The 25,035-nt window shown below is 47.0% G+C and overlaps 1 protein-coding gene across 4 annotated transcripts in view; it reads left to right on the plus strand.

Annotated features, from left to right (window-relative positions):
• Positions 1–1,048: 1,048 nt before the first annotated feature.
• The window catches only part of LOC145531020 (piezo-type mechanosensitive ion channel component 2-like), a 41,908-nt gene continuing 17,921 nt past the window's right edge, over positions 1,049–25,035 (plus strand). Inside the window, exons 1-11 of one of the 4 annotated variants that reach the window (XM_081552351.1) lie at positions 1,049–1,408; positions 6,971–7,066; positions 8,326–8,488; positions 9,646–9,735; positions 9,824–9,988; positions 10,798–11,000; positions 12,051–12,119; positions 12,755–12,871; positions 14,036–14,156; positions 16,036–16,202; positions 16,705–17,121. In XM_081552351.1, the coding sequence (XP_081408477.1) occupies positions 1,348–1,408; positions 6,971–7,066; positions 8,326–8,488; positions 9,646–9,735; positions 9,824–9,842 (429 nt within the window). In that variant the 5' untranslated portion in view covers positions 1,049–1,347 and the 3' untranslated portion in view covers positions 9,843–9,988; positions 10,798–11,000; positions 12,051–12,119; ... (2 more) ...; positions 16,036–16,202; positions 16,705–17,121. Of the gene's footprint in view, positions 1,409–6,970; positions 7,067–8,325; positions 8,489–9,645; positions 9,989–10,797; positions 11,001–12,050; positions 12,120–12,754; positions 12,872–14,035; positions 14,860–16,035; positions 16,203–16,704; positions 17,122–25,035 lie in introns of those variants that run through there. The other 3 variants (XM_081552349.1, XM_081552350.1, XM_081552352.1) reach the window with 3 other exon arrangements.

The raw sequence follows: 25,035 nt of genomic DNA on the forward strand, positions 1-25,035 counted from the left end.
CTCTGAACTTAAAATCCTTCTCTTGACCCAAAATCATATCTGACACCTTAGTCATTCCATATAATTTGAAAGAAGCATTATTAGAACACAGACTTGATGATCTTTAGAAAAATAATGAAGATGAAAAGACAATTCCTCCTTCCTTTACAGATTACCCGTGGAGAACCACAAGTACAGAAATACATTCAAATCTCATTAAGTGGTTCTATCTCCCTGATTATGCCAAGAAGCCAGATGCCAATCTGTTATTCTGTGAGTACTGAGGGGGTCCGAGTACTTCTACACTCGGGCAGTTGCTGGAGAACTTGGGACATGCCAACTGCCATTTCTGACTTGCTTCTTCGTCAACCTTCCTTCCAATATTTCTCCATTTCATCTTCTTGTAATCACCCAGGCAGTACTCAGCGAAGAAATATAGTTACCAGGTTCCAAGGTCTCAATCTAATTAAAAAATGCTTGCGTCGGAGAGAATTTTAATTCATAAGCATTATTCTGATGGGGCTGGGGTGGGGAAGGATTTTTCAGTAGATGATTTAAAATCCAGAGATTCAGTTAGACCCTAAATACAAAGTGGGTGGCTGATTTGCAAATCAGATTTCCAGCGGTTGCCTCAAAGAAAGCCCTTCCAAAACATGGATATTGTCAGCTCCACCCATCCCAGAGTGAGCACTCCATATTCTTTTCAGGATTTGTCCATCTCAGTCTAGAAAACAGCCACCTTCTTGAACATAGGCTGAGTCTTACGGAGAAGATGTAACTGGAAGCTGTGGAGATGGCCTATGTTTTTATTTCCTTCATCCACCTCTCACCTTTTTGTTAAATTTGATCCTGTGCAAAATCCATTTTTTCATTCACCATCCATCCACCAAATGCTGATAGACCCAGACTGTGCGCCCCTCCCCAACCTTGGAATCCAGTGGTCCACTGGGGCCGCGTTTCTCTTTCCGCCTGTGACTTGGATTCACGCTTTGAGTGGAGTGAGAGGGTTCCAGGAGTCACAGCACCCTTTGTGACCTTTGAGGGCTCCCAGTGACCTCTGGAAACTCCCACAGTGTTCCTGTCCTATGTGCCCCACCAAAGGCGATGGGGGCAACCAAGCTCCCATGTGATGCTAGAGAAGGATCAGGCCACCTGAACACTCAGCCATCCTGGCCCTAGGTGGCTCCTTGTGCTGTGGACGTCCAGACCATGGGCAGGGCAGCCCCTCCTGAGGACCACGACCCCTGCCTCCTGTCTTTGCAGTTGACTTCCTGCTCCTCCTTGCGGCCTCCCTGCAGTGGCAGGTGTCTGTGGATGAGAACACAGGGTCCATGAGGCTGTGGGCAGGGGACAACATGGAAATCAGCCATGAGCTCAGGCCGGCCAACCTCGCCCAGCTCAGCCCGGTCCTCAGCTTCATCTTCTGCTGGTGAGAACTGGGTGCCTGGTGGGTGGGCTGTCTCCACTCCTGCCTAGCATCCTGGGCTCAAGAATTCCTTACTTTGGCAAGGAAGTTACTAGGCTTTTCTTTTTAAATTAAAAAAATTGAATTGATGTCTAATTTCCATACAGTGAAACATCCAGATCAGAACTGTAACATTCACTCAGGTCTGGTGGGTGTGTTTCAGGGCACAAACCCTCCATCCGCCCAGAAACACCCCTTTCTCCTCTTCCTAGGGAGTTATTTCCTCAGGCTACCACTGACTCGATTTTTGCATGCAGCTTAATTTTACCTGTTGTAGGATTTCATCTGAATGGAATTGTGTGGGATGTGCTTTTTTGTGTCTGGCTACCTTTACTCATCATAGTATATTTTAGATCCATCCATTTTTCAGCGTGTTTCAGTAAATCATTCCTTTTTATGGCTGAATAGCATTCCCTTGTATGAATATTCCACATTTTGATTACCCATGAGGAGCTGAAGAACATCAGCTGGTTGTTTCCAGCTCAGAGCTAATATAAATAAATCTTCCAAGAACATTCCTGCACAGGATTTCTGTGGACATATGTCTTATTTCTCTGGATAAATATTTAGGGGTCAGATCGCTGGATCATGGGGGAAACGCGTATTATTGGTTTAAGAAACTGCCAAGTAGTTTTCCCAAGTAGTTGTATGACCTTCTATGAATTTCTGAGTGTCCCACTCCTAGAAACATACCACAAGTTGACTGGGTCCCTGCCCTGTGCTATCCATTCATTCTCACATTCTAAATTATTTATTGAGCATCTGTTATGTGCCAGGCACTGTTTAAAACTCTAGGAATTCAGCAGGAAGAAAGATCCTTGCTCTTACCCAGCAGGCATTTTTTTTTTTTTTTTAAGAAATCAATAGGGACTTCCCTGGTTGTCCACTGGCCAAGACTCCATGCTCCCAATGCAGGACCTCGCATGCCACAACTAAGACCTGGTGCGGCCAAATAAATAAACAAATATATATTTTTTAAAAAAGAAATTGATAAATTTATACGGACAAGCAAAGGACCTAGGATATCCAAAACAATTACAAAAAGAGAAGAACAAAGCTAGAGTACTAATATCACTTGATTTGAAGACTTTAAAGTCCAATCACCAAGACTATACTATTGGTAAAAGGCTAAACACCTAGATCAATGGAACAGATGGTTCAGAAGGGATAATCTTCTTATGGAAGGTGCTGGAACATTTTTGCAGCTTAATTTTACCTGTTATGTGCATCCCCAATGCACAAAGAAACTTTTATCTGTACTTCGCATCATATGCAAAAATCAGCTTGAAATGGATTGTGGGCCCAAATGTAAAACCCAAAACATTTATTAAAAAAAAAATTGGAGAACTTCTTTGTGACCTTGAGTTGAAGAAAGATTTCTTAAATAGGACACAAAATGCATGAGCCACCATAGGAAAAAATTGATAAATTGTACTACATCAAAATAAAAAATATTCTGCTCTTCAAAAGACACTGTTAAGATCATGAAAAGATAAGCCAATGACAGAGAGGAAAGATTTGCGAAACACATGTCTGATAAGGACTTGTATCCAAAACATATAAAGCATGTCTATAGTTCAATATGAAGGAAACAATGCAATTTTTAAAATAGGCAGAAGATTTGAACAGGCACTTAATCCAAAAAGATAAGAGAATAAGCATATTTTGAAATGATGCTCAACATCATTAGTCACTAGGGAAATTCAAATTCAAATTAAAGAGAGATCATACTAACACACTTATTAGAATGGCAAAGATTTTTAAAAACCCCAAACACCGAAAACCTGACAATACCAAGTCCTGGGAAGAATGTAGACAGAAGAAATGCTCATGCAAAGCTAGGAGGAAGGCGGCATGACAGAGCCACTTTGGAAGATAGTTGGGCAGTTTATTTTTTTTTTTCAGTGATAACATTCAACTTTCATGCTGATCTTACTTGCTTTAATTTGTAAAAGTAATGACACTTACTTGCTATAATTTGTAAAAATAAGAAAATTATAAAGATTTCCTTCCCATTTAGGTCACCACAGAGCGCTAAGTAGAGTTTCCTGAGCTATACAGTAGGTTCCCATTAGTTATCTATTCTATACATAGTATCAATAGTGTATATATGTTGATCCCATTCTCCCAATTCATCCTGTCTCCCCTTTCCCCGCTTGGGGTCCCTATGTTTGTTCTCTACCTCTGTGCCTATTTCTGCTTTGGAAATAAGATAATCTATAACATTTTTCTAGATTCCACATATACAAGTTACTATACGATATTTGTTTTTCTCTTCTGACTTACTTCATTCTGTGTGACAGTCTCTCTGTTCATCCACATCTCTACAAACGACCCAAGGAAATCCAAAAAAGTGGGGATGTGTGTATGCATATAGCTGATTCACTTTGCTGTCCAGTAGAAACTAACATAACATTTAAAATTAACTACAATAAAAGCCAATAAAATAATAAGCCAATAAAAAGTTAATCTGAAAAAGAAAATCACAAAGAAACAGAAAAAAAGATTATTGTAATTTCAGACATAGTTTGTTAAAATCTTAGCATATTTCCTTCCAGTCTCTTAAAATAATTTTTATATAGTAGAGTTCATGTCCTGTGAGCAATTTTGTATTCTAATTTTTTGCTAATAACAGCCACCACAGATAGATCATTTGCCATTGACTTGTAAGCATTTATTCATGACTTCAAATGCTTTGTAATCATAATTGTAAAGGCTATTTTATATTCCATCATTTGAATATGTCCTAATTTGCTTAATTGGAAATTACCTTGACATGTAATTATTTAGACTGTTTTGACTGTTATAAAGTATGTGTGTATATATAAATATATATATATATATACTATATATATATATCATTGAAGTACAGTTGATTTACAATGATGTGTTAGTTTCAGGTGTAAAACAAATGATTCAAATATATATACTGTATATATACACACATTTGTATATATATTCTTTTTCTATGGAAGTGTAGTTGATTTACAATGTTGTATTAATTACTGCTATTTAGCAAAGTGATTCAGTTATACATATATATACATTTTTAAAATATTCTTTTCCATTATGGTTTATCAAAGGATATTGAATATAATTTTCTTTGCTCTACAGTGGGATCTTGTTTATCTATTCTATATATAAAAGCTTATATCTGCTAACCCCAACCTCCTACTCTATCTCTCCCCCAACTCCTCCCCCTTGGCAACCAATAAATTCCTTTTTAGAAGGTATTAAGTATAGTTCCCTGTGTTATTCAGCAGGACCTTATTTTCTGGCAGGTTTCTTCTAATGTTAAATGGACTTTGGCTGTGTAACCCAGCCACTGCACTCACAGATATTTACCCAAGTGAAATGGAAACTTAGTTCCATACAAAAACCTGCCCATGAATGTTTATAGCAGCTTTACTCATAATCACCGAAAATTGGAAACAATCCAAATGTCCATTAACTGGTGAGTGGCTAAATTGTGGTGCATCCATACCACGAACCACCACTCAGCAGTAAAAAGGGATGACTTATTGACACGCATGACAACCCAATGGGACTCGCAATAGCATCGTGCCACACACAAAAGGTGACACGCTGCCTGGTGCTGTCTGCGTGCTATTTTGGAAAAGACAAGACTATAGGGACAGAAAACAGATTGCTGGTTGCCCGGAGGGGCGGGGGGGGGGGGGAGGATTGGCTACAAAGGCACAGGGAAATTCGAGGCTGATGGAAATATTCTGTATCTTGATCAGGATGGTGGTTACAGGACTGTATTCATTTGTCAAACCTCAAAGAACTATACCCTTGAATGCAGTCTGCACCTTGATAAGCCTGACATTGCAAAAGACCCTAGGCTCGTGGATGTTCCCATCTCATGGGCATGGCCATGGGTCTCTGAGGGTCTCCTGCTCGCTGCATTTTTCTCTTTGTCTGTTTTCTGTGTTTCCTTCTATTTTAAAATGACCTGTGGGAGGTACCTTTGTGTCTGTTAAATGACATCATCTTTCCTTTTCACTGGCCTCTTCAGTCTTCCAGCTCCTATCTGGACATGGTCAAGGTCGCTGTTTTTCGCTATCACTTCTGGTTTGTGCTTTGCCTGGTGTTTCTTGTGGGAACGACATGGATCCATGTCCTGAGTGTCGGGTACCTGGTGGCCTTTGGATATTTCATGCTGCAAGGGAGCCATCTCCTCCTGCAGCCAGTGAAGACCATCCTCCAGCCGTGGGACCGCCTGGTCGCCTGCTCGGCGCTGGTGGTTGCTGTGAAGACTTTCCTGTCGGTATGGGATAGTCCTTCTCTCAAGGCTGCTCTTTGTTTTCTTAGCCTGACTGTCTTAATACCCTAAAAAAGGTACTGCCAAAACCAACAGTCATCTTAAAAGGCCTTTTTCAAAGATATGTTTACCAAAGGTGGAAAGAGGTAAAACGATCCGCTGTGTGTCACGCACGATGCCGCCCGTGCTTCGGGGAGTAGCTTTTGATGTTGAAGAGCTCTGAACCCAAGGAAATCAGGAGGGGAAGGGGAGGACGCACAACAGAAAACACGCTTTATGGTCTAGCTAATCACCTTAGACGATGCTCCAGAGAACCCGTGTTCATTGCGCGGGACCGCGCTCACATTTCAAAGGGAGAAGTGGAATAACAGAGAACCGTGTAGATTAATGCAGCAGTTTGAGGGCTAGGAAAGTCATAGGTCTGAAACTGGAAGGGGCCTCCCTCCCTGCCCCCATCTTGGGTTGGTAGAACTTAAGGTTGCCACACATGAGATGCAGACAGAGAAATACCAGAAGAGGCCAGTCCAGTACCACCCCCTTGTCTAGCAGACCCTGGGAGCCCTGTCTCCAGACCCCAGTGCTGGTTGTTTGCCTGACTGGCTGTGCCTTGGGCACAACTCGCAACTCAGGGACACATTAGGACTTTGCTCTGCAGGATAGAGTCATTCTTTGGAGGTCTACAAGCCTCAGGTCATCCTTAAGAATATCGGTCCTCATTGGCTTGAAAAGTTACAAGGATTGCCTATCAAACAAACCAGCTTTTACTGGAATGGTGACAATCGTCACCTCAATTTATCTTCTTGCATCTCCGTGGGTGGGGATACCACCGTGTCCTTTCCTGTCATACATCTTAGGACTTCATCCTCCTAATGGCTAGTAGGTCTTCCTTATAAAATCACAGGTTGTGAGAGTGGGAAGGAGTCTCCAGAGATGACGTGGTGACTTTGTCTGAGAAAATCAGGGAATCAGGGGAGGGAAGGGCAGTGATCCACTCGGGGCCACGCTGTTGCTCATGGCTGTTCGACTGCTGTCTCTGGGTTCCTATCGACACGGAAGAAGCTTCCATGGCCTCTGGGTTAACCCCTCCTTGTGTTCTTGGGAAGAAGCGTGATAAGACCTCCCAGGCTGGATGGCCAAGTGCTGCTCTTCTCGGGGACCAGTGCATTGGATGTTACAACTAGGGAGACAAATGGTAGATGACACTGAACAGCAATCCATGCTGGGAATGGAGCAGGCAGCATGTCTTTCCTCCTCTCTTGCAGGTCGGCGCGTGTGTGTACCTGAGGCCTTACTCAAATCGCACTGCTGGCTGGTCCACAATTTTGGCCTATCCTGCACGGTCCCAGGTTACCAGTTAGGTAAGTGCAGCCAACCCCCCACCACCCCCAGTTCAGCACAGCCCATGTAGAGCCCACGTGTGTCACCAGAATAGGAAGATGAAAGGCACAGAAGAGTGGAGAGAATTGCACAATGGCCACCCACCCCCGCCCGAGAGCTACAGTGTCCTCTGCCATCTTTGCCCCACCTGTGTGTAGGTGTGTGTACATTTCTTTTGTGAAATCGCCAGAAGGAATGGAGCACACATCAAGACGTTCTCCTGCAGAACCAGGTTCTCATCAGCTCATCCTGAGAAAACCAGCTCCTGTCCCCCAGTCACCTAATACCCAGCCTACATGCCAGCTGCTTCTCACTGGGTCCTGACAGCTATTTATTATTATTATTGTATTATCTGGACTCAGGATCCAATCCAGGTTCAGGGCTGCATTTGACTGTTTTGCCAGACCACCTCTGATGGAAGATGGAGGAGACCCCAGTAGAAATTAGGAGACCTGCATTCTCTCGGATAAAAGCCAGGCACCAGATGAAAAGCAGGGAGAGAGCAGGGTGGTTCTGCCTTGCACCCTGATGCTGAGTCAAGGGCACGGTGCCCTCCGGTCCACAGCCCTGGGCTTCGGGGGCGATTCCAGGTCTGTGCCAACAGCACTTCCGTGGGGTTTGCGAAACCCCAGCCACGCTGCCGACTCCTGGGCTTTGGGCCTGTTTGGAGAGGGAGGAGACCCGGGTTCTGCCCGACTGGAGCTGTCACCGGTTTCCTTTTATGAATGGAGGGGAAGGAGAAATGTGTTTGTTTTAACTTTTGCCTCTGAGTGACATCCTGGCCTCGGCTCTCCCTCTTTCTCTCTCGGTTTGTCAAAAAAAAACATGTGAGATCACATTTCTCGTCTTTCACGATCAAACCTGAAGCTTCAGGGCTTAGTGCCATGGCCATAGGGAGTAGGTTTCTGAAGGTCCCTGTGAGGCTGAGATGGGGGGGATGGGGGGGTTGGTTCTCAAGTCCTATGGATTACCGGTCCCCCTCACTGTCAGCCCCACTGCTCACCTAGGGCTCTGCCTGGGTCCCCTCAAGGAATAGGGAAGGGAGGGCCCGAGACTCCAGGGAGGGGCTGGTGCAGATGGGGGGCCTCCCCTCCTGGTTCCCTGAGAAAATCACTAGCGGGGGCAGGAAGGGGAGGAAAGGACAGAAGAAGTCGCCAGGAAACAGAGCAGGCTTTGCCCACGGGAGCCTGGGCTCCTCCCCTGGCCACAAGACTCCTGGTTTCTCCTGTCTTCCTTGCAGCCATCCCTGAGGATGAAGCCTGTGAACCCCCAGAAAAGGAAGCGGGGATCCTGTGGGACGCCACGTGTCTCATCTTCCTGCTCATCCAGCGACGGATCTTCCTGAGTTATTACCACCTTTACGTGGTGGCTGATCTGGAAGCTGCTCAAGCCTTAGCATCCAGGTACCAGGAAACCCAGGAGGAAGACCTCAGCTGTCAGGGGCTCGACCAGACATGAAGGAAGCTTTAGCTGAAGGATCACCACCCTTTAGAATGCTCAGAAACCTCAGACCATCTCATCTTACCCCTCCCCTCAGCAGAGGAAGAGCTGATGCTCAGAGTGGGTCACCTGCCTGGTGATGCAGCCCCTCCAACACATGCTCCTTCCTCCCAAGTCTGGGATTCGATCCTGGTTAAATTGTGTAGGGCCATGAGATCTTAGAAGGTACTGTACTGACTTGTAAACACAGAGGAGGGGCAAGGGCAAAGGACCAGTTCTCTTTGCCAACAGTAACCCCATGTCTGTAAGGGACCAAGTTTAGCTCAGAGTAGAAGGAGAAAGTTGGTGGACTTCTGTGAAGAACAAGCCCAGCCCTGCAGAGGTCCAGGGCTTCCAGAACTTCTCTGGGCAGCCCTGCCACCCTAGTCTCAGGCTTCTGCCCCAGTTTACATGTCGGTTTGGCCAGCTTTCCTGACAGCCCCTTCTAGTGTCGGTTCCTCATCTGATACAAACTGATCATCCACCAGCCCTTGGGTGCTCGCCTGCCATGATGGGAGCCACACCTGTGCCACTCCCAGGGAAGGGACAGACTCAATTCCCAGGGGTCCCCCACTGTTTCCAAGGTACAGACCAGAATTCAGATGTACCTTGAGCACACTGTCCTCTCAAACTCCACTCAGCCTCTCACCCTGAGACCCCATTCGAGCATGACCCATCCTCAGGCAAGTTGAAAGCATCCACTCCCATACAAAACCTCCATGGTTTGTTGGGTGTTCTGTCCTCAATCTGTTGAGCTAAATTTGGTCTTGATGCTCTGGAGGTTTATGCTCTTTGGGGAGAAAGGAGGAAAAAAATCCTTTTGAGCAGCTGGCTGGACCCCATCCTGTTTTATGAATTGACATACGGTTGACACATTTCACCTTGAATTTCAGTGCAAAACCTGACAGTGATAGTGATGTTTTACCAACAGAATCAACAAAGATTCTCTATAAGGCACATATAAGATAAATCTATCTTATATACACATATATCTCCTTTATCTCATATATCTTGGAAGATACATAAGATACTTAAAATACATACAAGATAGTTTCTTAAATGTACTTCTTTGCCCACACAGGGGTGCTGAGCTCTTGGCACTGTCCTTGAGGGAGGCGTTGGAGCGCAGTGAGGAAGATGAGAAAAAATGCCTATGGGTCATCACGAGGCAGTTATGTTGGCTTTTCTTTCTTCATCCTGGAAGCATGGCCCTTCCAAAGGAGATGCCATCTTATTGCTTATTTCTTTCTTTGTTACAGACTTCTTTCTTTTTCTTAGTTTTGAATTTCTCCAAGAAAAAAAGCCTGAGACCCGAGATGCGCCATTGTTCAGCTTATGGGGTACTAGCGAGCTGTGAATGTGGGTCAATCAGTGGATGGAGGTGGCAGAAACTGCAGGCTGATTCTTCCAACCTGAAAACAAAGGCAGGGCTCTTGAGTGTGATGGGAACATGAGTTTCCCCTGGAAAGATCCATCACTTAATGTAATTCTTAGATGAGGAGGAGATGCTTTGAGCTCGTGATGGCTCAGACTTTCTGCTTTGGCTAAAGTTATTGTTCCCCAAAAAGGCCATTTGCTTTCTTTGCTGTGAGCCTTGATTCAAGCTGTCCCTGGCTAAGAGGGGCCACCTGCTACTCTGCTTAAGACATCCGTCTTCCAGTGCGCGACAATGCATGCATCCCAGGTGGTACCCGGGAAGGTTTTGGTGGTCATACATGTATGTATTTTTCATTTAAAGGCTACATCATTTATCTTGATGCACTTTTGAAGGGGTGAGGGGAACATCTAGACAACTTGTTGAGCGACTTTAAGGATTGCTTAGGGTAATGTCAAGTCGTAAAAGTGACTTGGCTGTAATCAACTTTAAAAATTATATAATATTGGAGAAGTCGTGATATGCGCATGATGAAGTTGGCAGAGTTCTTTCTGTTTTGTTGCCTGCTTAAGTCTGAATTCTCAAGCTATCTGAGTCCACCAAGACCCCCAGCCCCAGTCCCTCCACTGCCCAGCTGTCGTCTGGGGCTAGCAAACCCCACTTGAGATGCTGCCCTGTTTTCTGGAACAGAGAGCAGTCAGCCCTCATGCCTCCTACCATGGACCCCAGGCAGCACTCGGAGCAGGATCCCATTCATCTGGGTGCCCAAGATGCTAGCTGTTGGGTTGGGCGGGGGTGTCGCCTCCTAAGTTGGGAAAGGTGGGAGGGGACATCTAGGCAGCTCTTCCTCTGTCTCAGGCTTAGGGGAAAAGGTGTTTTGACCGCAGGAGAAGAAAACGGCCTTCTCTGTTTGTCTTCAATTGCCACGTTAGAGAAGATCAAAGCAAAGCAAAGGAAAGTGGCTGCTTTGCAGCGAGGCAGCAGGAGGCCTGTTTCCCCTGTGGTGGTTAGTGTGAGCTGTTTGTCCAGGGAGAACGCTGCCCCAGGGTCTAGCCCTCCAGGTGAGCTCGGGACATGACCTGCCTCCCCCCACCCCCAGCTTGAAACAGGGATGTTACACTGAGCCCTCTGCTATCAGCGCCACCAACTCCCCGCCCCCACCCCCACCAAAAAAAAAAAGCCAACAAGAAAACTGGTCTCTCCCTTCGGACCTGAGGTGTTAAGAGTTGTCTTTTTGTCTGATGCATCTGAAGAGTTTAGAATCAGAACGGTGCTCTGAGGTGAAATTCTGAACTCCGATTGAAGTCCCAGGAAGGATCCCTCCCTGTTTGCAAAGTGAAAACACACCTGACAGGCCCCGGCTCCCTGGAAATCCACGGATTACTTACTTAAACAGTATTTTCTTCCTTTCAGTTTTAAGATTATTTTTTTTTCTTCAGAAAATGAGTTCTTCAAAGGGCCAATGGCTAAAGACAAAAGTCGTTTCATTTTTTACTGGTCACGAAATATATAAAATATCCTTCAAACAGTTGTTCTTTTTCAATCGGACTGGATTTGCTCTTCCTTTCAGCTGAACAAGTTGAAGGGAACAGTGTCATCGCCTGGCTACCAACCTCTGAGATAACTGGGTTTTATCTGGCAATTCATATGCAGGGTGTCATCTATGGGTTAACCTTCCTAATTGGTGGACACACTGTCTAAATTAGTGACAAGACTGAATTACGGTGCTTTTAAGAAAAGAGATTCCATTTTAGTGCTTTTGAGTTCCTGAAACCATTAGAACTGGTCTCCTCAAGGACCTCCCAGCACAGATGTCCCTGGGAATCTCCTTGAAGCAGAGGAAAGAAGAGGTTGTCAGCTTACGTGCTAGGAAGTCTTGAAAACACGTATTATCTCCAGTCTCTTCTACGTTTCCTTCTCAGATTTTATTTGCACCAAATGATTTGTTCAAATGAATCATTTTGTAAGGATGGGGGAGGGCAGTCAGTAAACACTCAGTAAGGTGATGTTGATTTCTTCAGTAGACATTTCAGCCTAGTCCCTTTTTGGAATGACCTCAATGTGGTCCAGGGTGGGAACGGCTGATGGATTTGGGTTTCGTCTTTATTTAGATGATCTCAGTACGACAGAAAATGAAGAGGAGAAAAAATCGTGGCAGCCTTGGATGAAGCATCCTTCCAGTAAGCCGAGACTGTTAACAGCTGCCTGGAGCATGGAGCATGGAGTCTGAGAAGGGGGGGCCCACTAGGTTCCAGGGTTCCCTAAAACAGGTCCATTCCCTAGGACATGCCTGTAATTTGAGGCAACAAGGTTGTGGCAAGGAGGTAGGCAAATGGCTCATGCCGGCTGCCCCGTAAGGACACGAGAGGTCATGTGTTTGTGTCTTTGGGGACAGTGGAGGAGCAGGGTCCCCTCCATCTACCAGGGCAGCAGGTGAGCTGGCCATGGATGATATGGGACAAGACTCGTGGAGTGTGTGCAGCCAAGGAAGATGGGAGATTGCAGATTCCGTGGCTAACAAGGGAGATTGATGGTGAGGGGAGATGGAAATCCACAGGCGTCTAATGTGAAATGTCAATACTAATACATAATTTAAATCCAGTTAGGGAATGAGATACACCTGTTTTGACAGCCTTCCCTTCGGTGGTAGAATGTGCCAGAAGGGAGGAAACCCCACACGTAAAATAACCCGGTGCCCATCAGGTCATCGAGACACCCAGCATGTCTCAGGCGGGGCCGGGCTTATAGTGAGGTCTGTGGGCAACAGGGCGGGAGGGCGTGTCTTCCAGATTCTTTTTGTGGACATGCTTTACAGTTGTCCCAGGATGGCAGCTACGCCTTCTTTGAGACCGACAGCGAGGAAGAGGAGCTGCAAGAAGGAAGTGAGGCAGAAATAACAGATCCTCAGCCAAAGCCCAGAACAGCTTTCCAGGTAAGTGTTCTTTGCCTTGGACTCGGGCTAACGCAGGTGAAGTAGACACATTCTGTGGGCTGAGTGGTCCTCACCGAGGATGCTCTTGCTTTAGAAGCCTCCGTGTGTGCCCATGGCATGGCTGGACCCACATGTGGTGGAGCAGACTGTGCAGAACAACAACCTGAGCTTAACTTGAGCCCGAGTTCATTTGGATCCCTCTGGGAGATGTCCCATTATAAAAAGAACAGCGGGTGCCTCAGAGGCCTGTGGCTGTGGATGCTGGGTACTTGTTTACGTGTGATGAGGGAGTGACTCTGAGGGTCGCTGCTTCCCTGTAGGGGCTCCCTGCTGACTCTTGGGGAAAAGCGGTGGACTCATGGGGAAGCCAGTCAACTAGTCCTTCTGTATCAAATCGCTCAACTAGTCCTCTCGGTATAAATTACTCCTGTTGTCATGGGCACATGCAAAACCAAGTGGAGAACAGGGGTGCTCATTTGGAGATGTCAACCAATATTTTGGGGGTATATCAGGAAAAGGGATAAGTTATTTGAAGTCGTGTCTTAATTTTCTTTACCATGCCTACACATGTGTATCTTTGTTGCATCCTATTGTTTAGAGTTTTTCCTTAAGTGTGCATTTTAGTTGAAAATTACTTGGAAAAATCTTGAAGGAAGAGCAAAAATTCCATATATTACTTACTCTTTACTCCTGACTTAAGGAATCCATTTTTCAATTTTTTTTTTTTTTTTGTAAAGCCAGAACTACTTAAAGCAGACACAGGAAAGGCTGTCACCCACTTTAGCCTTTATACCAAGCAGCACTGACTTTTCCGGAAACAAAGAAGGAGATCATCCAGCAAAATTCCGTTTGGGTTTGACTTTGATGTTCTGATGTCTAGATGCAACTTTAAACATCTTTTAAATTCACAAACTGCTCCTAAGAGCCTTTCCTCTTCTAAGAGGAAATTACTTGGAACAAATATGACATTGATTTTCCATCTCCCTTGATTAGTCTCATTTGGTCTGATTTTTATTATTTAAGGCTTACCGACAACGAGAATATACAGTTAGCGATGGTTCTAATTAGATTTTGTGACCTTTAAAGAAGAAAAGGAGGGTCTGGGCCTGGCGATGCCTGAAACTGCCGGAGAACACAGCCGGGTTTACGACTGTCTCCCTGCAGCTCGCCTACAAAGCCTGGACCAACGGTGCCGCATGCGCTCTCCGGATGAGGATGGAGGTTGAAGAAGGGGTGAGGAACCCCGAGTGGGACGAAGAGGGGCTCCAGCGGCGCCACAGTGGAGGTACTACTGTCAATGGCAAAGCAGGGTTTGTGTGGTAACTTGGATCAACAGATGGTCGGCTAGGAAACACTGGCGTCCAACAGTACTGGCTGGTGACTGGGTCCATTGACAGCAAGTGGAGTGTGGAGGGAAGATGAGGTCATGGGTGCATATAGGAGCCTAGGGGAACTTTTATACATGCTGATGATGGAGGGAGTGCCTTATGGAGGTGTCCACACTGCTTGGACAATGGGATATTTGCTGACAGGCCAACTGGTTATTCTGAGATATAGGGGGAGGGGGTGGTGGTGGAGAATCTGCATTTTTCCAAGTGTGTTTTCCATAATGGCTTGAGATTTGGAACGCATCAACCAGACCCAGGGAGAGAGAAATATGTGGTCTGTCGGGTGTCCAATCTTTCCTAAGTGAGGCATTCACTGGTGGTAAGCCTTGGACCCTGACAAGTAGTGGTCAGCAGCCAAGACAAATTTGAAAGGCCTTCCTCTCTAGGTGGACCTGCTTTGCTGAGCGTCTGCAAATGAAGACCAGCTGATTTGACATCAGGGCCTGTAGAGTCCCAGCGACCCCAGTAAAGGGCCCACGATGTGATGTATGTTTCAGGAGGACTGTAATTTCCACACTCCCATCATTATGCCCACCTTAGACATACAGACACCCCCATGGGGATGTAACAAACATTTACCAAAAAAACGTCAATCGAAAACAGACGGGAATTTCCAGTCTATTTTGGGTTGTTTTTTTTTTGGTAACTCGGGAGGTGAGAGACTGGCAACTCGTGAGACTGAAGCTAAGGCCAGAGCAGAGAATTCAGATGAACATGGTAGGTATAGTTGTCCTGCCGTATTCTAAACAGAAAAAAAAAAAGAAAAAAACACTACAGGAGGGGAAACCATGTCATGGATCAAGACTGACGTCAGACATGGATCAAGGCTGATGTCAGATAACCTCACTCAGAGATGAAAGGCCAGTTAAAGAGGGTGATGGAGTGCTTAAATGCCTTGCTCAAGGCCCCTCAGCTGTATCAGGGCTGGGACCACCTCGGCACAAAGCCAGCCCCTTCCACCTCCCGACAAGGGATGTTCTCGTCTTCCAGCTCATCCCATGGAAAGGACGTCCTTTCCAGAGTCCTCCCTATCCCTTATCTCTAACGACCATTCCTTCAGGGCAAGTCTGGGTGGCCTGCAATCAGACTCACTCCCACCCCCTGCGATCAGATTCCCTCCCACCCACCCCCCTTCACTTCTCTGGCCCTCGGTTTCTCTGTCTGTGAAAGGAAGACAGTAAGAGACCATGAGCAAGAGGGATGCTGTAGGATTGAAGGGCTGAACCATAAGATCACGTCAGTTCCTGGTACACAGTAAGTGCCTAATTCGTGCTAGCTACTGAGAATGCTGGGTAAAGCCCCCGATGCTGGGAAAGATTGAGGGCAGGAGGAGACGAGGACGACAGAGGATGAGATGGCTGGATGGCATCACTGAATCAATGGACATAAGTCTGAGCAAACGCTGAGAGATAGGGAAGGACAGGGAAGCCTGGTGTGCTGCAGTCCATGGGAGCGCAAAGAGTCAGACATGACTTACTGACCGAACGTTCAGAATGCAAACGATAACAGTGTGGTCCTCTCCTCCGAGGGCGCTCAGAGACAGTCACTCTCAGGCTCACCCCGGTGCCCGTCTGCTTACCCCTGAGCCCCCACTTTGGATGAGAATCCGGGACGTCTAGGGAAATTCTTCCCACAGGGCAGTCCCCTCAGACTTAGTTGATGGACTGGATGGAGTTTATTGCCTTGTCGCTCCGAGGCAAGTTGGTGAAAAGAAAGAGCGATGGTCTCCGTGGGGTTTCATGGGCAGTGTGTGTGGTTCCTGCTCTCTCTCCACAGGAGGCCTGGCCTGGAGGCTCGTCACCGTGGCCTGGTTGTGCGGGGTCCCGGGACAGGTGTTGTTGGACGATGTCACCGAAGCCCTGTGTGCGCTGAGCGGGGACAGTGCCCAGGTGTCCACGGCCCTGCGGGGGTTTCACCATGGCTGGTGGCGAGCCATCACTCAGGCAAGCTTGGCACCTCTCGCCGTATCAATTGCCTTTAATTATTCCTTGCGGACAAGCCACTCCATCGCTGACTCATGATTTATGCCTCGCATTAGCCCCTCCCCCCCACCCTCCCTGCTGGTTTGGACCACTGTGGTGGCTGGTGGGGGGAGGGACGCGGTGCTCTGCCACCTGTGTTCAGAACACCCAGAGGGGCCTTGGGGCCCCTTGGTGGTCCCAGCTCCAGTCCTGAACTGCAGACTGTGAGGAAATGTGTTCCGTCCGTTTTCTGTCATGCAAAGTACACCCACTAGCTCCCTCCCGGACTTCCCCTTCCTTATCCACATCTGCTTCCCTCTCTGTTTTCCTTTTCCTTTTGGCTGCTTCTCGCATCATGTAGAATCTTAGTTTTCCTGACATAACCTGTGCCCCCTGTATTATAAGCATGGAGTCTTAACCAGTGAACTGCCAGGGAAGTCCCTCTTTTTTCCTTTTGTGTGACGAAACTGACTTTTCTGTGTAGGGGAAGAAATCCACCACAGAGGACACTCTGAGAGGCTGTCATGCCCATTTGCGAGAGTCCCCATGCACAGCCGCAGCCAGGAGGGAAGAGAGGCCCGAGGGGCATCCAGAAGGCAGAGTTACCTGGGTCTCGCCCGGAAGACGCCTGATTGCCTGGAGAAATGGCACAGGGCACGGCCCCAGAGGATCCTCGCAGAAACACCTGCAGGTCCAGGCAAGACCCCCACCCCGAGGAGGCACTGGAAGACCCCCTGAGGTGGGGAGCAGGTTGCCCTCAGCTCCGAGGAGCCTCCCTGCCCCAGGACGATCCCAGGTGCCAGGGGACCCCGGTGAAACCTTGGTCTCCCCGAAAGTCAAGACCTTGTGTTGTGGGCCAAGGACGTTTAGAGGGCTATAAAGGGAATCATTTTCGCTAATACCACAAAATTATACTCTGTGTCCAAACAACAGAGGCTGGTGGCAGGTAGAGAAGTAATTTTCCTCAAATGCGAAATGTGGCTGTCAGAGAGGCCCGGTGGATGTGGACGGGCCCCCTTATTCTGGGCATGTTCAGTGAGCCATGTGGGAGCTGTGATCTTGTAAACAGGTCCCTTTAAAAATGTCACCTGCGAGGCCTGGGTGGAGCAGGTGCCCCCTGCTCACCTGACTGGAGGGGGCAGCACTGGGGGGGATGCTCATGGAAGAACCTGAAGAAGCTCATCCCCTGACCGTCTCAGTGGTGTCCCAGACACCGGGGGACAGACGAGGACAGGGCCGTGGTGATGGCCGTGTGGGCGGGGACAATGGCCATTCCCCACGCTGACCCCTTTGCTGGGCCGGTCCTGAGTCATTTTGCATCAATTAACCCCCTTAGCTACCGAGAGCCCAGGGAGGAAGGTAAGAGTATTTTCCCCATTTGACACAAGAGGGAACTGAGGCCGGACAGAGCCCATGGCTCAAGATCACATGTGGCCATGTTCTGCCATCTCACCTGGACGTCCAGGTGCTGCGGACGCAGCCACGGCTGGCCCTCCATCCCAGAAGGAACACCTCATCTTCCCTTCCCCCATCTGCCTCCTTGCACTCTCACCGCTGTCCCAGGAGTTGGGTCTTCTCCCCCATCCTAGGCTCTCGCCCATCGCTCCACTTTCTCCATGGGTTCTGTTCCTAGCCCCTTCCCCTCCACTCCCTTCAGCAACCCAGCAGGCTGGGGTCCTCTGGGGGCTGCAGAAATCACTCCCCTCCCCCATGTCTCTTTGATACCAGACATCTTGAAAGGGCGGAGGGGCAGCATGAGCCTTGTGCTTCCTCTCCGTCTCCTGTGTTTTTACAGGACCCTTTGGCTCCTGCAGCCTCCACTCTGTGGGCCCCTCCCCCACTGTCCCCATCCTGTCCCTTCTTGCTCTTCCTCAGCACGTGTCCTGAGCTCCAGTCCTGGGGTCCTACCTGCTTAGGAGCCATCTTTGACCTTGTTAAACTCAAGTTCATTACTTCCTTTCTCCACAGGCTGGTGCCCCTCCCACCCGGCTCCCAGCATAGTCTTTGTTGGCGAAAGCCCTACTTGAAATCTCTCGCAAAGACTTCACAACCATCCAGCCTCTAGTGAAGTGTCCCAGGAGGAGATGCCAGTGTCATTCTTTTTCTTATTCATCATGTCCAGTAGGGGATGTGGTGCCCAGGGCTCTGTTTTGAAAATGTCTCTCTGGATTCCACCCACAGCCCCTACTCTGTGTCCACTGTCCTGCTCTGACCATCATTGCTTCTAGCCTGACCTACCAGCGCATCCTGCCCACCACCAGCTCCTCCATCTGATGCACCCTCCACACCAACCTCAACTCCCCCCAGCCGGCCCTTGTTACCTCCTTCTTCATCCTTCCAGGGCTTTCCTGTCTCCTGCAGAATGAAATCCAGACTCTCAGCCTGGTTTGCAAGGCCCCTCGTGACCTGACGGCTCTAGTTCCCAGGCTCTGTTTTCTGAATCACAAAGGATCTAAGACCTACCTGGAATGTCCATTCTCCCTGTCTCTCTACCTGGAGGGTTTGCCTCTTGTCCTTCAAGAGCCAGCCCAGCCACCCCTCTGGGAAGCCTCCCAGCTCCCTGTCCTCCTCTGGACTTCCTCAACTCCTCAGAAGTTGCTCTCACCCAGACCCTCGGCCCTCATGCCCCCGGCGACATGAGCCTCATGAGGACAGGGATCTGCTGTGTCCATCTCTGTGCGCCTGTGGCCCAACTCAAGGTCTAGAACATAATGGCCTTCCAGGGCCTGCTTGTTCAACCAAGCAATGCAGCCTTCATAAAGGAGGCAGGAATAAATCTCAGACCGTCCCCAGTGATTGCAAATTCCAGATGAGAGGAGTCTGGAATCCAAATTCATGAGGCTTTTAAAAAATTTTAGAATGTCCTTTGAAGCAAAAGCCCAATCAATTAGTCATCAAAAGTTTTTTTTAAATGATGTCTTTAGGGTCTACAGAGGTCACAGAGATGGTAAGGCACAGTAGCTAGGGGTCAGCTGGGAGGGAGGAAGGGTTGAGCAGGACGCCACCACTGGCATGCTGTCCCTCAAAGACAGTGGGCTGGCAGGTCCAAGACCTGCCAGGCCCCTCTCCTGCCTGCCATCGCCACCAACCATCCTGTTCTATCCCAGTCATTCAGAGACTCAAACAGACCAGCAGCCCCAGCAGAAAGTTCCTTTTAGGATGATCTGTAACTTAAAAGGCAAGAATTATCTGTAAATCGAGTCAGAAACAAGCACATTTTTCTTACTCAATGTGGCTGCCCAATTGCTGTTCTTGGGTCAGAAGGTATTGCCCTCCACATGCCAGGAAGCAAAGCAAGTGGTTCTTTGAACTTGATTAGTTGCTTGAAAGACTACTCAATAGAGAAACTGTGAGCAATCGAGGTGTTTTTTTTTTTCTCCCCCAAATCACATATTTTTTTAATGCATCTGGGGAGTGTCAATAGAAAACTTTGTGGCTGAGCACTCTGGGAAAGTGGAAAATTGCTCCCGGTGTAGAGTTTGGAGAAACGCAGTTATTTTTTACCTACTGGATTTTCTCAAGCTCCAGACACACCTGCCCATCCAGGGCAGTGGGCCTATCTTTCCTGGACTTATAGCAAGGTATCTCCCTCCCTCTAGGCTGCCCCCCCCCGGATGACGAGCTAGAGCAGTCGGACAGGTTTTACCGGAGCCTGACTCGCTTGGTGAAGCTAACCTTCGCCTTGCACCAGGCTGCCGTGGCCAAGTCTGAGACTCTGTGCTACCTTGTGATAGTTCTCAACCACATGCTCTCGGCCTCCCTGCTCTCTGTAGTTTTCCCCATCTTGTCTTTCCTGTGGGCCATGCTTTCTGTCCCTAGGCCCTCCAAGCGATCCTGGATGGCAGCAATCTACTACACAGAGGTAGGTGCCAGGGGGCCCCCTGGCAGACCCAGCCCCTGCCAACGGATGGACACCCCACCTGCTGCCATTGTCACCACCCCATGTGTCTTTTTTTAAAAATTTGAGTGTATTTATTTGGCTGCTCTGAGTTTTAGTTGCACGTGTGGGATCTAGTTCCCTGACCAGGGATCGAACCCACACTGCCTGCATTGGGAGCAGAGTCTTAGCCATTGGATAACCAGGGAAGTCCCCGTCTCACACACTTTTGATGCAGCCTTGGGGGCAACACATTGAGTGCTGGTGTCAAGTGAGTGAGGGGGCTGGGGGAACCCAGAGAACAAATGGAACCCCTAACGTTCTGCTCCGGCACTCACACCACCCCCCAAGGGCACTGCAGCTTTCAAGAGTCAGATGCGGCTATGAACAGTGTTCCCATGCACCGTACATGTAATAGGTACACAATAAACACGTGTGGATTTATCCCGTTGGGCTCTGGCAATGCATGTTTATATTATTTTAATTTTTTGACATCTTGGACATAATTTACCATCAGCCTTGCTCTCTGCTGCACTTTCTGACTCAGATGCAAGATTTGTAAACTTGAAGACAGCCTGTCCGTGAAATTAATCAGTGCAAAAGTTAAGTACCCATCATTAGGTTGTTTCTCCCATCACATCATTTTTATCATCCTAGGAGGGGTGTGAATTTTGGCTCCCTTGCCTCCCAGAGTCCCGGACAGGGAGGGAGGAGAGCCTCCTGCCTCTGGGTTTCCCCTACCTTCCCAGGGAAGGTAGCCACCAGCCTGGGTTCTGTCTGCTAGGGCCCCTTAAGCTCTGCCATCCTAAAATTTCTGAGCTGGGAAGAAAGCTTTAGGTTTAAAAAAAAAACCAATAAACACTCTTATAAAGAATATTTTAATCCCCTGGAAGGAATATGCTTTTAAAAGTCTATGGTACATTTTGTGTATATAGGAAGATCCTCCTAATTACAAATGAAGCTGATCTCTTTGGATTTACTGCTTGTAACTGAGTCCAATAAAATTTAATCTCCCTAAAAGTCTTCTGACAATTCTGACTTTCAGTTAATACCATCTTGCACTTGAAGGGCTTAGTCTGGATAATCTACATGTTCCACTGGGGCCTCTGGGTTGGGTGTTTGGAAGGCAAGTCAGGTCTTGTCTCTGATTGTAGAGAGAGGGGCCACCGGGCAGAGGGTGACAGGCCTGAGGTCACTGACAGTCCCCCTTCCTGCCTCCATGCTCCTGGGCGTCTGCTCTCTAGAGGGAAAGGACCACACTCTTTAACATGCACCCAGGTAGGGCAGTCTCCCCCATGATGCCCCGTTACTGCCCCAGATTTACCTTTACCTCCCAGGAATCTGACGTGGTCCTCAGGGTGCAACTCCAGCCTCCTGGGTGGCCGCAGAAGAGGGCCGTGAAGTATGGGCTTGGAGGCATCGCCACATTTGCTTTGGTCTTCCTCATGCGGTTCCCCCTGATTTTCATGTCCCTGGTGAAGACGGTGGGCGGCGTGACCAATCAGCCCCTGCAAGTGTCGGTCAAGATCGCCATCAACAGTTACGAGGTGTCTGGAGGGGAGGGCAGGGAGAGGGTGCCAGTGCTTGGATGGAGGAAGGAATGGGCTGGCACTTGCTTCCTTGTTCTCCAAGCTGTGGTCCTAGGTGTGGGTTCAGAGCTCAGACTCCAGCTTCCGAGCCTTCGTCCGTGTTCTTTTCCCCCATGTGTACCCTTCCCCTCTCCTCCTCCTGCTGGTTTCACAAGAGAAGAGATCTGAATCTCTACCCAAAGTCTGACCTCTTGGCACCTTAGCTCACTGCAACTCGTGTGCTTAGTTCCGACCCCCATCACCCCAGAGAGAACAGAGGTCTTTGAGCACAGCTCGGCGGTTTTGCCCCCATTTCCATCACTAGCATGGTCAGCTTTCTGAAGCCCACCTACTTCACCCTCCTCCTCTCTGCCAGAACTTGTTCTCCATGAGCGCTCAGCAGCACAACCTGGTCCCTTTCTCAGACGCAGACTACGACCGGCTGACCCAGAAATACGCTCTCCATCCCGTCAGTGTCTTGCGAGTCCAGAGGAGACCCCAGCCCCCTAGGCCCCACCTGTGCATTTCCTTCTCTCACATCCCAACCAGATATTGACACTTCATGACACTCCAGCTACTAAAATGCAACAGATCTGGTGGGGGAAAGAGGAGGCAAATCAACACCACAAGCACACAGAGATGAACCCACATGATGATCCTAAAGGTACATTGTCCCCTGATGCACGCTCCTCTTCTCCCTTTGCCCCCAGTCTGCCATATAGTTTTTAGCAGACTATAGACCCGAGGACTTCGTTCTCGCCAAGATCAAAAGTCATGCCAGCCTTCTGTGGGGCGTCAGCCCCACCGACTGATCAGCCATGGTCCAGGAGCTTGCCGACACCACTGCCATCTGCGTCACCACCTCCTGGGCTGTTCAGAGGTAACCTGGCACCACACAAACCCAGAGCCCTGTCTTAATTCTCCTCCACAGCTGTTTGTGAGATCTTACAGATAAACCTTGGGAAAGTAATAGTCGTAATGACTGACCTTGAATGAGGACCATGCGAATGTCAGGCACAATGTCCATCCTTCTTTCCTGTCTCTCTGACTTCTTTGCTCTTCTCTCTTTCAAAAAAAAAACCAACTTCTACTTTGAATTTATTCATTGTTAGCTAGTCTTTCACTATGGTTAACTTTTAAGGGTTAATTTGTTTCTGTTTTTAATTTTATACAAGTACAATTGAGAAACACTGAGAAAAGTGGATGCATATATATACATATATACACGAGCATATACGATAAGCGCAAAGTTTGATGAATTGTTACACGGTGAATACATATGTGTAATCAGCACCCAGATTAAGAAACAGAACCTCGCCACCCCTTAGGAAGCCTGCCTTGTGTTTCCCTCAGTTGTACCCTCTCCCAAGGGAAGCCACCACCCTGACTTCTAACAATACAGATTAGATTTGCTTGGCTTAAAAAAAAAAATCAATCACTGTATTTTGCTTTTATTTTGTGATACAGAATACCAGAATAAAACAAAAACTATTTGTTTTATTTTTAATTATATGGTTAGAAAGACATGTTTTTATTTTTTTAACATTGTGTTTCCTTTTCATTTAGCAAGTTAGCATCTCTTTATTTTATTTATTTTGGCCGCACGATATGGCACGTGGAACCTTAGTTTCTCAGCCAGAGATGGAAGCAGTGCCTCTGCATTGGGAGCACAGAGTCTTAACCACTGGACCACCAGAACCCAAGAACATGGTTTTAAAATGGACTTTCTAAGGGACAAACAATATGTTACTTGTCCCTCAAATATTTTGACATTGTGTTAATAGACTGTTTGTTTATTATCGTTTGGCTTTATGATCTCTTTTGTGTTTTGTTGTAGGTTTTTTGGGGAAGGAATTTGGAACTTTTGGGGATATAACAACATGTAACAAGGCTGAACAACAACGTATATTCATGACAACTGTTTCACTGAGGCAAAAATTACATACAGTAAATTCACAGATAAGAGTACAATTTGATGAGTTTTGACTAATGCAAATACCATGTCACCACCACCCCAGTCAGAAGATAGCATCTCTACTGGCCCAGAAAGTTCCCTCGTGGAACTTCTAGTCCATGCCCACTGCAAACACTGCTTTAATTTCTATCACTGTTAGATGAGTTTTCCCTGTTCATGAACTCCATATACACATAATCATAGGATATGTGCTCATTTGTACAACATGATGCTTTTCAGATTCATTTATTTTGTTGCTTGTATCAGCTGTTTATTCTTCTTTCACATGCTGAGTAATGCCTCATTGTATGCATATATACAACAATCTAATTACTTATTCTTCTATTAGCAGACATTTGGGTTGTATCCACTTTTATAGACATATGTTCTCTTTTCTCCTGAGTGAACACTCATGGGAGGGGAGTTGTTTTATGATGGGATGGCTATATGCTTAACCTTTAAAAAACTTAGGAACAGTTTCTGAAAAGAGTAGACTGTCTTACACTCCCCTCAGCAATGCAAGTGAGTTCTCATTACCCCATATCCTTACCAACCACAGAAAGCATCAAGCTTTTGAATCTGACCATTCTAATATAAGTGATATCTCATTGTGCTTTCAATTTGTGTTTCCCTGATGACTAACGATATTCAGTAATTTTACGTGTTCTTGTTGTCCATTTGCGTATCTTCTTTGTGTTTACTCAATCTTGTTCTTTTTGTTTGTTTGATTTTTGAATTGTAGGGAATTCTTTAAATATTCTGGATATAATCCCTTTGTCAGATATACGTATTTCAAATATTTTCTCTCAATCTGTGATTTGCCTTTTTGTATTCTCAGTGTGGAGTTTTAATGAACAGAGGTTTTCGGTTTTGAAGTCCAATTTGTCAATATTTCCTTTTGTGGTTGTGCTTTTGTGAGTCCTTTCTAAGAAATCTTTGCTGGTCTCAAGTTCATGAAGATATTCTCCTACTATGAATTCTGCCAGGAACTTTATAGTTCTAGTTTTTATGTCTAGATCTCCTGTCTAGCTCAAAACTAATTTTAATATGTGATGTGAAGTAAAGGACAAGGGTTATTTTTTTCTGTACTTTTTCCTAGTTTTTACAGCCCATTTGCTGAAAAGATGTTTCTTTCTCATTGAAGGTGCCATTTCCGTGATACTTTTGTAAAAAGTCAATTGACTGAGTATGGATAGATCTATCTCTGTATTTTTCATTATGATCCATTGATCTAGTTCTCTGGGATACCATCTTGATTACGGTAGCTTTTGACACACTTTGAAATCAGGATGTGTGAGTTCTCCCACTAGGCTGTTTATTTTGAAAACTGGTTGTTTTAGCTACTCTGTATTTCTGTTTAAATCTTAGAAATAACTTGTCAGTTCTGAAAAAAAAAAGTCTTGTTGATATTTGGGT

This window comes from Giraffa tippelskirchi, chromosome 13 (assembly GCF_054371585.1).
Source record: "Giraffa tippelskirchi isolate mGirTip1 chromosome 13, T2T-mGirTip1v1.2.pri, whole genome shotgun sequence".
In the NCBI taxonomy this organism is placed as follows: Eukaryota; Metazoa; Chordata; class Mammalia; order Artiodactyla; family Giraffidae; genus Giraffa; species Giraffa tippelskirchi.